We start from the raw sequence: 15,534 nt of genomic DNA on the forward strand, positions 1-15,534 counted from the left end.
AAAGGATGTGAGATAATTAAATAATATATAATCGATTTCTATTATTTTTTTTATAAAAATTTAATTAATGCCCATTTCCAAATCCACATGGACCGGCTGTAAAATAACGGTATACAAAATTCATTCTAACCCAACATTTTTCTGACCTCAAAAACCACACTGGCGCCAATTATTAAAACATCAACAATATCATTAATTTTATATTAAATTTATTAGATTTTTATTTTAATTGTCTAAAAAAAGAAAGAGAAGATTCTTACAAGCTAAAATATTTGATAAATATTTTGATCAGGAAAAGAAAATTAAACTTCCACGAGAAATCATAACCAATTCAAAAAACACATTTTACAATATGTAACAAAAACACAATTTATTGTTATTGTTAGTTTATTGCGAAAAGAAAAGCACACAATACTTTTGTTTTCCATATATTTTAATTAACAATTAAAAAAAAAATTAAATAAAAAATTCATACTTATTTCAAAAAGAAAAGTTTACAATGAAAATAATAGGAGGAAAAAAAATATCTTTAGTAACTAACTCCACTGCACACCAGTTTAGTTTTCATTTCTACATGACGAGACTACTACCGTACGTACTATTACTTCTAAAATCTATTAAAGATTATTTTTTTTTATTTTGTTTAAAAAAAAAACATTTGGACTTGATGCTGTTGATGTTCTTAAGAGATGTTAATGCTGTTTTGTTGTTGTAGTTGGGGGGCTAATGTTAATTTTATTGCTGCTGTTTTAAACATTATGACATCAGACTGTGCTACCGGCAGCTTGTCTTAGCAATACATAGATTTTCTCCTTGATCCATTCTTTGTTATAGGGCGCATAGGTGTTTGTTGATTTTTGGTATACCAAACAGCTAATGTCGGCCAATTGATCTAGGAAGTCAAACAGTTGACTGATATCGTAGGTGATGGTGGGTGTATTGGGGTTAATACGTTTCAAATGTTCTTCGTAAATGCGACAAACACCTTCCATGCAGTCGTTGACACTGTCGTAGTCACTGTAGGTGCGTGTTTCTGGTCGTGTACCAGGTTGTACTAGCAGAATTGTGTGAGACATGTTTGTTGGTTGTTTTGTTCTACTCCTCACAATTGGAAATAAAAAAATGTCAGACTGTTTTTTTCAGCGTTTAACTTTTTTCACAAGACTTTTCTGGCAAGGTTTTTTTTCATTTGTTTTTCCGCTTTTTTTGTCTACAAATTTTGTTAGAATTTTAATTTAGCTGGGTGTTAACTTTGTGCTTAAACTTGTTTATTTACCTTTAATCTGTTGTTTATTTGTTTAATTAGACGAAGAATTAGAAAAATTTTAAGAAAATATAAAAAAAAGAGTTTGTATAAAATTTTTTGCTTATTCTTGTTAATAGCTGTCAATTTGTATACGGCATTTTTTCTATGACAGCATTGCCAGTTTGAAGTTGGTTTGTTCTATGGAAGAGTTGTATTTTGTTAGTAGTAGCAGTTGTGGTTGGTTACATAGAGTTGCCAGTCGAAATGTAATTTGCTTGTTTAACCTCATAGAAAAATGTTAGTAAATACTAGTTAATTTTAACAAAACAATTGGATTTTTGGCAGCAGTAAGTAATAGCAGTTTGTATTTCTATATTACATTGATTTTTTTGATTAAATTAATAAGAATTTAACATCAATTTCAATAGATAATATTTTGTATCCAGTTCTTTGTTTGGGAGATTTATTTTAAAAAATATTTTCTGTTAAAATATAGTAAATTTAATAATTTTTAATCATTCGAGTTTATCAAAAAAAAAACATTTTTAGAATGTGATTATACTTCATACCAATGGAATCTTTAAAACTTCTACAAACAAGAAAACTAAAACAAAAATAATATTTAAGAAAACTATGCCAGAAGCATAATATTTTACCGTTATTTCAATATTTTATTTAAGTTTTTTAAAATAATTTGTAAATTTTAAAACCAAAATAAATCTGAGGTCATGAGGTCAAAAACTACATTGATAAATATTCAATTAATAAATCAGCAGTTTCAAAAATTTTAACCAAATTATAAAAACTCAGCAATTGCGAGGAAATAATTTAATTGCAAGAGAATTTTAGCAATTAACAGAAATAATCTAAAATTAATAACACTGTGCACGAAATTGACATTATTTTTTTGTCAAGAGGATCACTCAGCGGCTTAAACTAATTCGGGTACGCAGAATTCAGTGGTGCTAACCGTTTTTTTTTTGTTCAGCTCGTATTTTCGAGATATACCGTTATATTCAAAATGGAGGAGCTTGCACAACATATATTCACGTAACTCAAAAACGGTTTAGTATATTGAATAAACTGAAAAAAAATTAAATTCCGCAATAAAATTATCTTTAAGTAAGGCTTAACATGTTTTTAATCTTCGCAGTCGTTTTAGAAATATTTTTTTTTTGACAGGAAAAATTTACATTTACAATTAAAATTTTATTAATAATTTATATCAAGTCAAAATTTCTCTTAAATTAAGCCTAAATACCTTTACCAGTTATCACCAACTATAGGTAATAATTTCTAAAATTATGATTTAAAAATTTAACAAAAAAAAAAAATTCTGGTTTAATTTAACACCACTTAGTGGTAGCAAACATATTGTAACATATTTCAGTCAAAATGTTCAATATTAAAATGTTCCCATTAACAATAAAAACATAACTTATTGTTAGCACTAACTATAGGTAACACTTTCTAAAATTATGAATTGAAAATTTAAAAGGTAGCTAAAATAATGTAACAACATATTTCATTCAATATTATTCAAATTAGGACCTTAATTAAACTTTTAAAAATTACGCCACTTTAATTCTCACTTAAAAGGAGGATACAGTATATAAAAACGACATTAAATAATATTTAAATTTATTTAAACGTTATTTAATTTCAATTAGTCTTACACTACTTGGCAACTCTCCCCATTTAATAAAGATCCCCAAACACATGGTGAAGTTTATGATCTCATAATAAACGAGGTAAATTCAATATAAACAACAATAACAAGTACACACATAAACAAAAACAACGAACACTTAATCTACCACTATTCTCTCACAAAACACTCTCAAATAAAACAGCAACAACAACAACCAGGTGAATTAACTACGCTAAACAGCTGATGGGCTTTTTTTAACTTGCTGACATACTGGACCAGCAAGCAGCACTAGTAAATATTAAGAAAAAGCAACAAAAACAAGACGAACATTGGAAACATAAAATGTGTGACTACTTTAGTACCGCACTAACTATGACAACTACTACAACTCTAAATTAAAATTTGACCACCATTTAAATAATAAGCAAAAGAAGCAAATAATAAAAAATAAAATAAAAAAACAACGTGAAGTGAAGCTAGTAGCAATTGTGAAAAAAGTGTTTAAAGTGAAAATATCAAATCTTAAAATCTATAGAAATCTAAGAAATAATTCAATTAATAATGAAAATCATAATGGAGGCCATTAAGAAAAGCCAATAAAAATAGCAATGAAAATTAAAGTTTATGAGAAAGAAGAAATAAAAGTAAAGAATTTGCCTTGGCATGAATAAAGTTGTGGCAAATTAAAAAAAAGTAATTGTTTGTTCTTGTGTTGTCTTTTTTATAACAAATAAAGAAGAGGAAGTAAAATAAATAAATAGTTTGTTTAAAAAAAGAATTAAAATAAAAATTGCTTATTGCAACTAGTAAATAAATAATTGCTCCATCATCTAACAAGGCACATTTAAAAAATTTCGTAATTCTTAATAAAACCCAAATAATAAAACAAAAACAATTGTACAAAAGTAAAAAAAGTGCTTTATAATTCTCTCATCATACATTGTTGTGGTTTTTGTTGTTTTTCTTTTTATTAACAAAACAAACAGGTGGTTGTCGGCATTCTCGGTTGCCCTCGTACGTAGTAGTTGTCGTGTTGTTGTTGTTATATTGACGGTTGTTTATACTCGTTCCAAGTGGTCAATAGCTTTAATTAAGTACCAGCCGGAGTAGTGATTAGTTTTTAGTAAAATATTTTAATTTTAATTAAATTTTTTCTATCTCGTTCCGCCAAGTTCAATAATTATAGTAACGGTCGCTTAGTATAGTTCGTGTGTGTGCGCTTTTAATTATTTTGCATAAACCTCCCCTTATTTTGGGCAATAACAATAACAAAAACACAAATCTCGTGCTACTTTTGTCGGTCGGTCGTCACTGCATTTGTTGTGTTTACTTTCGCGTGTGTTTGTTTATTTTGTTTTCTTTAAGCAAAAAAGTAAACAAAATCAAAAGGTTTTAGTGAAAATTATTTTCCCGCCTATTTTATATTATTGATTCCTGTTTTTTTTATTTGGAAAATTAAATGAAATTTTCTATGTTTTCCTCATCGTCGACGAGCAATAAAATCAAAGTTAAGGTAAATTAATATTTTAAAGAGTTTTTTAGAAAAACAATTTAATAAAATTACGATTTTAAGTAGAATTAAGTCGCCTTTAGACGATAAGACTTTATGAAGAGAAAATAAAATGAAAATTCATCATTATGTCAAAAAAAAACAAGTAGGAAAGTATGGTCATGCCCGACCATATTGTACCCTACAATGAGTAAATTAAGCCATGCCCGTCTGTCTGTCTGTTGAAATCAATTTTCTAAAGACCCCAGATATCTTCGGGAACCAAATCTACAATAATTCTGTCAGAAATGCTTTCGAGAAGTTTCCTATTTAAAATCAGCAAAATCGGTCCACAAATGGCTGAGATATTTTTGACCTATATCTGGATTACTAAGTCAATATGGATATCTAATGATAGATATTTCAAAGACCTTTGCAACGACGTATATAAGACCATAGTAAGTTGGACCTACAAAGGGTCAAAATGTTAAAATATTTTTTAACACGAATTCTTTTTTCACAAAAAAAAAAAAATTAAAAAATTAATTTTTTTAAATTTAAAAAACAAAAAAAATTAAAATAACAATTCGAAAATTTTGTTTACCTAAAAATATTTAAAATTTGTATTTTAAAGTATGATTTGGTGAAGGGTATATAAGATTCGTCACAGCCTAATATAGCTCTATTCCTATTCAAATTCAATTTAAAAAAAAAGAAGAGGGAAAAAACTCCAGGGGCATTTTTATTCATAATAGGGCTGATATTCACATTGAAGTGAGTTTCGGAAGTCAGTCTTATATGGAGCTTTGACTAATTATGGACCAATTGTCCCAAAATTAGCTTATAATTAGCTTATATAAAACTAATTTGCGCTAAATTTGGTATATAATTAAGATATTTATGAGAGCTTAATTATTTTAAGATAGGGTAGTTGTATGGGGTCTAAGAGAAATAATGGACGAATTCTAATTTTATTAAATATGCTTTGTCCTTGGATCAATATAAAAGTTTATGTAAATTTGTCGAAGTATCTTTGAAATTTAGACCTATAGTTTGATTACAAGGTTTACATGGACTGACGGACATCGCAGTCTTATATAGCCATCATCAAATAATAATTTAAAATAAAAATTAAAAATATTTTTAGGTAAAAAAAATTTTATGTATTAATTTTTTTTTAAAATTACTTTTTAAATTTATAAGGACAACAAATTTTTTTTTGTGAAAAAATATTTTTCCCGATTTCGACCCATTGTAGTTCCGACTTACTATGGCGTTATATTGTACAACGCTACAAAGGTCTTTGAAATATTTATCATTAGATATCCATATTGTCTATATTAATGACTGTAATCCAGATATAGATCAAAAATTTGCCGAGCTTGTCGTTTTTCTTTTCTTTATATATCAGCTATTTGTGGGCCGATTTTCTCGATTTTTAATAACAACCGAACCGGGGCTATAGCGGACATATTGATGTATGAATCATGAATATATGTCAGTTATTTAGGGGCTACGGAAAGTAGATTTCAACATACAGATGGACAGACGGACATGACTATATCCATTCCGCTATCTATAACGATCCAGAATATATATACTTTGTGGGGTAGCAAATGAAAAATGTAGAAATTACAAACGCAATTACGAACTTATATACATATACCATTGCCACCCATGGTAAAGGGTATAATAATCAGCTGTGATATCGACACCTTTAATAAATTCGCCTTGATATTATGTTTAAACGATCTCATTCGAACTCTTTGACGGATTATATTACTTGTGATACAATGTAACTTTCTTTTCTCTTTTAAAAAAAATTACATTAAAAATAATTAATTTCCTTACTTTTCAGCTCCCGGAAGAGCCTAACACACCAACGTTGCGTTGCCTCCTCAATGGCCCCTTTAAAGATTTACATTTTACCGTTTCCGAGCATCGTATCACACCCGTTCATGATGTAGTATTTTTGGATGATGTTGATAATCCCACAGTTACACCTCTAATATATCGACCTAAACGTTCAACGAGTCCTGTGAATGCTGATGAAACAACAAATGACACGAATGGATTATATTTTGAAAGGTAAGTGTTGTCAGTTAATTGTTAAAAAAATGTTAGCAGGATTAAAAATCTGTAGGTTTTTTGACAAAACATATTTGTGTATAAATTGCTTTGGAGAGGCCTTTGAAATGCCTTTCATTTGATATACTTATGTACATATTGGGCCTGGCTCACTAAATGCGAACGAAAATTTTTTAAATTTGAATTTTTTTTTATTGTTTTCAATATAAAATAAGTGAACCAGGCCCATTGTCTATCTACAAAACATACACCCCTATCGTGAAAAACATGTGAAATTTATGTTCCCATGAAATATCCATTTCCCTCGAAGGGAAAATTACTATCGTGATATTCCCCTAAACTTTTCATTCACAATAGTTGATTTTGTTCGTAGCAGCTGTTTATTGTTTACAAAATTCCATCTAAAAATTTCACAACATGGGGAATTTTTTCACGTGAACAAAGTTGATGAACGAGAAATGGGAAAAGCGAACATATTTCAGTATCCCAGATATCACAAAAAATTGGGGTTGTCGGGGTATTCTTGTCATATCTCAGATACAAGATTTGGGTCCAAAAGATATCTGGTTCCTTCTTCTATAAAGATCCTGAATATATGGGTTTTTATATAGAGTGGGAAATTAGTAATGCAAATTTAATGATAAACTTACCAATCGTGGTGAAGAGTATACAAATTCTTTTTAAATAGAAAGACTTAATTTTCTTTAATTTGGTCTTTATAATGGATGTATATATTATGGGAATTCTAATAAAGAATCATTTATGTTATATCTACTCTTCTATTGACCTTTACGCTTACAACAATTTTTATAAAAAAATCCCTTTTTAATAGTTAATAATTAATTGTCAACAATTTGCCTAATAATGCTCAAATAATTATTAACATTTTTGCTTGGGTAATCATTAATTAAACAATTACTAATTACTTAGTAATTTATAAATAACTAAAACCACATTGACATTTTTTTAAACTAAATACTTATAGCATTTTTCTCACCATTAAATATTTATATATTAGTTAATTGTCATGATAATTACGTTTTTTTTATCGTCATATTTGTCACCTGTTAATCTTTTAAATAATTTTCAAACGCGAGTATGATAAATTATTTATAAATCACTAAACACCATTTGCAAATGTTAGTAGGAAAATACTATAAGTATTTAAACATTTGTAATATTTTAAGAGAATTTAAAATTTTGTAGTTATTTAGTTAACCACCGATGATAAGAATTAAATTGGAGGTCTTTAAATATTCACTCGTATGTCCCTGTTTGATCTTTATTTAGTTAAGCTTCAATTGTAGATCTTCTTTAAGTCAGTTAAGCTTTAACCCTAGATCTTTATTTAGTCCCAGTTAAGGTCCAATCATAGATCTTTAGTTAGTCCTAGTTAAGCTTTAATCGTAGATCTTTATTTAGTTCTAGTTAAGCTTTAATCATAGATCTTGATTTAGTCCCAGTTAAGCTTCATTTGTAAATCTTCATTAAGCCCCACTTAAACTTCAATGGAGATCTTTAGTTAGCCCCAGTTAAGCTTCAATGGAGTTCTTAATTTAGTCCCAGTTAAGCTTCAGTCGTAGATATTTAAGCTTCAATCGCAGATCTTTATTCAGTCCCAGTTAAGCTTCAATCGTAGATCTTTATTTTTGTCCTAGTTAAGCTTCAATCATAGATCTTTATTTAGTCACAGTTAATCTTTAATTGTAGATCTTCATTTATTCAAAGTTTAGCTTCAATCGTAGATATTTATTTACTCCCAGTTAAGCTTCATTCGTATTTCTTTATTTACTCCCAGTTTAGCTTCATCCGTAGATCTTTATTTAGTCCCAGTTAAGCTTCAATCGTAGATCTTTTTTAAGTCCCAGTTAAGCTTCAATCATAGATCTTTATTTAGTCACAGTTAAGCTTTAACCGTAGATCTTTAGTTAGTCAATCGTAGATATTTTTTAAGTCCCAGTTAAGCTTCAATCATGGATCTTTAGTTAGTCACAGTTAAGCTTTAATTGTAGATTTTTATTTATTCAAAGTTTTGCTTCAATCGTAGATCTTTATTTACTCCCAGTTAAGCTTCATTCGTATTTCTTTATTTACTCCCAGTTTAGCTTCATCCGTAGATCTTTATTTAGTCCCAGTTAAGCTTCAATCGTGGATCTTTTTTAAGTCCCAGTTAAGCTTCAATCGTAGATCTTTATTTACTCCCAGTTAAGCTTCATTCGTAGATCTTTATTTAGTTCCAGTTAATCTTCAATCATAGTTTTTTTTTTAGTTCGAGTTAAGCTTTAATCGTAGATCTTTATTTAGACCCAGTTAAGGTTCATTCGTAGATCTTTTTTAAGTCCCTGTTAAGCTTCAATCGTATATCTTGTTTAAGTCCCAGTTAAGCTTTAATCGTAGATTTTTAGTTAGTCCTAGTTAAGTTACAATTGTAGATGTTTTTTAAGTCCCAGTTAAGCTTTAATCGTAGATCTTTAGTTAGTCCTCAATCTTAGATCTTTATTTAGTCCCAGTTAATCTTCAATTATAGATCTTTATTTAGTTACAGTTAAGCTTTATTTGTAGATTTTTATTTATTCAAAATTTAGCTTCAATCGTAGATCTTTATTTACACCCAGTTAAGCTTCATTCGTATATCTTTATTTACTCCCAGTTTAGCTTCATTCGTAGATCTTTATTTAGTCCCAGTTAAGCTTCAATCGTAGATCTTTTTTAAGTTCCAGTTAAGCTTTAATCGTAGATCTTTAGTTAGTCCTAGTTAGGCCTCAATCTCAGATCTTTATGTAGTCCCAGCTAAGCTTTAATCGTAGATCTTTATTTAGTCTCAGTTAAGCAGTAATCGTAGATCTTTATTTAGTCCCAGTTAAGCAGTAAACGTAGATCTTTATTTAGTCCCAGTTAAGCAGTAAACGTAGATCTTTATTTAGTCCCATTTAAGCTACAATCATGGAAATGGTGTAAAAATAGCAGAGAAGTAGATAGCTACAGGTGCTACATATGCAAGTGCATTGACCGTAGTGTATTTAAAGGTGCATACTAAAATATAATGGATATAAATTGTATAAAAAAAATTCGTAATAATCGTACTTATATGACAGTTAGTTGGTGGAACTCATACATCAAATATAAGCGTGAGAACTTTTGAAAATAAAATGTATATTGGAATAGTTCCAATTAAATTTGAAAATACCATTAATGTGACGTTTTATACGTTCGTAAATAAACACAAGTCACTGATAAGAAAATGCTGCTGAGTAATTTGGTTGTGTTTAGACAACCAAACCTATGAAATTTACTAAAAATAAGGAATAAAACTGAATTGATAATGACGTCGTAAGACTTTTTGATACTAAATTTATTTGTTTAAAATCTTTTGGTTTACGGTCGACGACTCTAATTTTACTTATATTTCAAATCACGTTTCATTTGGCGGTCTTTGTTTGCATATTTTACATTTTAGCTTTTTTTGATTGTTTTAAATACACAATAGAATTTATTTTGTGGTGCTGTTTAAGAATAGGATACAATTTTGGTTTTCCATTCATTTGTGTTGTTATTCTTTGTTGCTGATTGTTTGCAATAAAATGCAGCCATTAATAAATAAAATCATGTTTTGCTTATCAATTATACTTTAATAAATGATTTGAATTTACTACTCTTTGTAATAAAGTAGGGTGTGAGAGGTAGTTGAGAGCAAGTGCAACATTATGAAGTGGTATCGACTGATTCGAACGGTACAAATATTTATATATGTATCATGAGATAAGCTTTAAAATTGTTTATGGCATCTCTACTATAAACAATTTTAAATTAACACCAAAGAATTGCCAGAGTATATCAAAGTTTGTAGTCCCAGTTAAGCTTCAATATTAGATCTTTATAAAATCTTAGTTAAGCTTCAATCATTGACGTTAATAAAGTTCAAGCTTCAATCGTAGATTTATATTTAGTCCCAATTCAGCTTAAATGGATGTCTTGTTTTAGTCCCAGTTAAGCTTTAATCGTAGATCTTTATTTAATCCCAGTTAAGCTTCAATCATAGATTTGTATCTAGTACCAGTTAAGCTTTAATCGTAGATCTATATTTAGTGCAAGTTACGCTTTAATCGTAGATCTTTATTTAGTCCCAGTTAAGCTTTATTTAGTCACAGTTATGCTTTAATCATAGATCTTTATTTAGTCCCAGTTAAGCTTTAATCGTAGATCTTTATTTAATCCCAGTTAAGCTTCAATCATAGATTTGTATCTAGTACCAGTTAAGCTTTAACCATAGATCTATATTTAGTGCAAGTTAAGCTTTAATCGTAGATCTTTATTTAGTCCCAGTTAAGCTTTAATCGTAGATCTTTATTTAGTCACAATTAAGCTTTAATCATAGATTTGTATCTAGTACCAGTTAAGCTTTAATCATAGATCTATATTTAGTGCAAGTTAAGCTTTAATCGTAGATCTTTATTTAGTCCCAGTTTAGCTTTAATCGTAGATCTTTATTTAGTCCCAGTTAAGCTTTTATCGTAGATCTTTATTTATTACTTTAGCTTTAATCTTGAATCGTTATTTTCTTCGAAATTAGCTTTATCTTTTTCTACTCCCTCTTTTAATATTTTTTAAATTTGTTATGCAAAAATAAAAGCCTAATTTAAAATGCGTCAATTGATATTAACAGCCTAAAACAGGTTTTGCTATTGTTGCTGCTTTTTTTTTACTTATTGTTGCTGCTTTTTTTTACTTATGTAAATCAAAATTCCAATAAATACCTATTACTCAGTTAATACATATTAAAACTGTTGAATTTTTCTGCTTTATAACAAGGTCATTTTAATAAACGTAAACTTAACATTTATTTTGTAAGATGTGCTAATTGACAACTAAAATATGTATATGCATAAATCACTAAGCAAGTTTTACTGTACTTTCAAAGTACATGATATTGGAAATAGCTAGTTTTTTTTAGCCAGGGCTAATTTGAAAGTTATAAGATAATAAAATCAGAAACTATGCAAATTAAAAAAAAAGATTTTGAAATCATGATTTTTTCACTTTTTGTATAAAGGAGTAAAATTTAAGCCATGAAAATTAAGTGAAATAGTTAAAATTTATTACATTACTGTCAGTGCATTAATCAGTGGCTATGATATCATTCATTGACTCATATTATTAACGTCATCGCTATAATTATGTTTATATACTCCATATTTACATATTGAAGAATTACCGTTACACAGGACTCTCTCTATTGAATTTAGTCTACATTGCTTGTTCCCCCTCAACCAAAACAAACCAGTTGTTGGGAGAAAAGCACAAAGAAATCATACATATGTACATTTTTTATAATGTTGTTGTTTCATTAATTTCTGTTTTGTTTTAATATGTTTGTTATTATTAGTGTTGTGTTATTATTGTTGTTGTTTTATCGGTTGTCTGACCTTGTGCTTTGAATTGTAAATTAGTTTTTAAATCAATTTTTTTTTGTGTTTTTAAATTGAAGTTCAATGTCAAGTTTAAGCGTGTTTCTTTTTTGTTTAAAGTTAACTTAACTTAAAATTGTTGCTGTTATAGTTGTTGCCGCCTAAAGCTTCAATTAATAAATACGAGCATAAAGTAGTTGTAGAAAATATACTAACTAATTAATATTAATTAAATTTATAAGTTACTAACTTGTTGTTTGTTCTTTGTAGATTTAGATTTACTAAGTGGTGCTAGGTCGCTGTTTAGTGTTGTTTTGTCTACTTGAAATGTTGTTGTTGTTTCTTTCTTTAACACTCTCACTCTGTCTAGACAAGATATCTCAACAAAAAAATTAATATGTTTACACATATCAATGGGTTAAAAATGTCAACAATGTGTAAAAGTTCTATATGATCTCCTTAGGCGTAATTTTCTTCGACAATTTATGTCGTTTAACTTGAGCCATAAAAACCAGCGTATCTTCAGTCGTAGATTTTTATAAAGTCACATTTAAACTTCAATCGAGGGGTTTATAACGTTCAAGTTAAGCTTTAATCGTAGATATTAATTAAGTCACAAGTAAGCTTTAATCGTAGATCTATATTTAATTCCAGTTAAGCTTTAATCGTAGATTTGTATCTAGTCCCAGTTAAGCTTTAATCGTAGATCTTTATTTAATCCCAGTTAAGCTTTAATCGTAGATCTTTATTTAGTCCCAGTTAAGCTTTAATCGTAGATTTGTATCTAGTCCCAGTTAAGCTTTAATCGTAGATCTTTATTTAATCCCAGTTAAGCTTTAATCGTAGATATTTATTTAGTCCCAGTTAAGCTTCAATTATAGATCTTTATTTAGTCCCAGTTAAGCTTCAATCGTAGATATTTATTTAGTCCCAGTTAAGCTTCAATTATAGATCTTTATTTAATCCCAGTTAAGCTTTAATCGTAGATATTTATTTAGTCCCAGTTAAGCTTCAATTATAGATCTTTATTTAGTCCCAGTTAAGCTTTAATTATAGATCTTTATTTAGTCCCAGTTAAGCTTCAATCGTAGATATTTGTTTACTCCCAGTTATGCTTTAATTGTAGATCTTTATTTAATCCTAGTTAAGCTTTAATCGTAAATATTTATTTAGTCCCACTTAAGCTTTAATCGTCGATCTTTATTTAGTCCCAGTTAAGCTCTAATCGTAGATCTTTATTTAGTCCCAGTTAAGCTTCACTCGTATATCTTTATTAAGTCCCAGTTATGCTTCACTCGTATATCTTTATTTATTTCCAGTTAAGCTTTAATCGTAAATCTTTATTTAGTCCAAGTTAAGCTTTAATCGTAGATTTGTATCTAGTCCCAGTTAAGCTTTAATAGTAGATCTTTATTTTGTCCCAGTTAAGCTTCAATCATAGATATTTATTTATTCCCAGTTATGCTTTAACTGTATATCTTTATTTAGTCCCAGTTAACCTTTAATCGTAGATCTTTATTTAGTCCCAGTTAAGCTTCAATCGTAGATCTTTATCTAGTCCCAGTTAAGCTTTAATCGTAGATCTTTATTTAGTCCCAGTAAAGCTTTAATTGTAGATCTTTCTTTAGTATCAGTTAAGCTTAAATCGAAAATCTTTAATTAGTCCCAGTTAAGCTTCAATCGTTATTTAATCTCAGTTAAAATTCTATTGTAGATCATTATATAGTCATAGTTAAGCTTCAATCCAAGACCTTAATTTCGTACCAGTAAGATTAAATCGTAGATCTTTATGTAGTCCCAAGTTCGCTTTAGCCGTAGATATTTATCCCAGTATCTCATCATATAACTTTATTAAATTCCTTTAATATTTTGAAATAACAAAAACAACATTTTTTCCTGAAGATGCTACACATTGATGTAGCGAAATATTGAAATAAAAATTAAATATTTTTATAAAAAAGACCTCACGCTTAAATAATTATTATATTAAAGTAAATTAAAAGGTCAAATAAAATTAAATTAAATAACTATTTATTAAATTCCAGTATCTTCAATCGTAGATCTGAATAAAGTCTCAGTATTTTCAATCGTAGATCTTTTTAAAGTTCCAGTATCTATAATCCTAGATCTTTATTTACTCTCAGTTAAGCTTCAATCGAAGATTTTAATTAATTAAATATTTAGTTATTGTTTGTAGCTTCATTCTTAGATCTTAATTATCTCCCAGTTAAACTCCAGTCTTAACTCTTGGACTACACTCGGTATAGGTTCAATCAGAGATATTTGTTAACTCCCAGTTAAGCTTCAGTCTTAGATCTCTAGTTACTTTGAAACTTTCAAACATCTTTTTGAATTTCCAGCTTCAGCTTCAATCATAGATTTTAATATAGTTTAGCTTCAGTCATTGATATTTTATAAATCTCAGCTAAAATTCAATAGTAGATGTTTATTTAATTGCATTTTAGCTGTAGATGTGTTTTAAGATGTTTATTAACCTCCAGTTTTGATAAAGAGTATTTAAATTAACTACTCTTGAGTGGAAAGTATGATGATTGTTAATACTTTACATCCATATCTCTGGATTTTATAATTCCCAAGAAACAACTTGAAAATTATTAAATGAAAATATATCTACCTATTTGTTGTGTATTTTGGCATTAGTCATTTTAATGGTCATTGGCACTAATGGCTCATAATAAGATTATTTTATTTCTGTGCTGTGCTGTTCTTTCTTTATTATGTTTGTTCGACTATTTAAAAACAATATTTATCTTTTCAATTTAAATCCTTGAAAAATAATATAAATATTACCTACATTAGCTAGACGATTCACGTGCCAAGAGCGAGAGTGGAATTAAAAATATAGAAATGAATACGAATATGACAACAATTGTTTGGGGGAAAATAAATCCTAGCTGGCAAACAATTAACCACAAATAAATTCACAGTTATTAGAGATGAAAAAGTTGCCACAATTTTATATTTTTCTTGGTACTAAAATTAAATTATCTTTAGGATAGATAGGATAAATAGTACAGAAAATATTGAAGTCATATTAGGAAGTCCATTATTTTTTCCTCAGACTATTTGAATACAAAATTCTATAACATGTTTTTTATACAATAATCTATGAAATCGTCACTTTCATTCTGTTAAGACCTCTTAGTCGTTTGAAATTACTTTACCGCTATAGTAATTCATCAGATCTGGCTCACTGAGACTACTATTTCCAAAGTTGTAAAGATCGTATCGGGGAAAGAGAATTTTACATGAATGAAGACTTCATATCTAAAAGGTATTCTTATATTGTAGAGTTTAAAAAATTGTACTTTTGCAAGAGTTTAGAGATTTGCGGAGGCCTTGGCAACAAAACATTATTGTTTTCATCAATTTATTGAGCTTTTAAACAATTTGGTACCTTAACTGTATACTGGTACATTTAATAAGTACCCAATGAATTTCCAATATTATTAGAAAACTGTGTAATTCTGTGGCCTGCTACAGACATAAATTCAATTCATATGTAGACAGAAAATGCATGTCATTGTTGTAGAAGCCTTAAAACGGAAAGAATGACAAAAAAAAAAATGATTTAGGTTTTCAATACCTTTATCTCTGTATGTGGATAAGTGTGGGTGATATGTCTCCGATGTTG

General features: G+C 28.4%; 2 protein-coding genes across 2 annotated transcripts in view; one reads left to right on the forward strand and one right to left on the reverse strand.

Moving 5' to 3' along the window:
* Positions 1-192: 192 nt before the first annotated feature.
* e(r) (enhancer of rudimentary) lies at positions 193-1,420 on the reverse strand. Its single transcript, XM_065509145.1, has 2 exons — positions 1,277-1,420; positions 193-1,210 (listed from the first exon to the last, which is right to left on the reverse strand). The coding sequence occupies exon 2, from the start codon at positions 1,074-1,076 to the stop codon at positions 765-767; it is 312 nt and encodes a 103-aa protein (XP_065365217.1). The 5' UTR covers positions 1,077-1,210; positions 1,277-1,420; the 3' UTR covers positions 193-764.
* A 2,847-nt stretch (positions 1,421-4,267) lies between these two features.
* Positions 4,268-15,534, forward strand: part of LOC135959065 (uncharacterized) — a 29,695-nt gene continuing 18,428 nt past the window's right edge. Inside the window, exons 1-2 of the mRNA XM_065510067.1 lie at positions 4,268-4,410; positions 6,245-6,474. Coding sequence (XP_065366139.1) covers positions 4,357-4,410; positions 6,245-6,474 — 284 coding nt within the window. The 5' untranslated portion in view covers positions 4,268-4,356. The remainder of the gene's footprint in view (positions 4,411-6,244; positions 6,475-15,534) is intronic.

Source organism: Calliphora vicina, chromosome 4 (genome assembly GCF_958450345.1).
Source record: "Calliphora vicina chromosome 4, idCalVici1.1, whole genome shotgun sequence".
NCBI classification, from domain to species: domain Eukaryota; kingdom Metazoa; phylum Arthropoda; class Insecta; order Diptera; family Calliphoridae; genus Calliphora; species Calliphora vicina.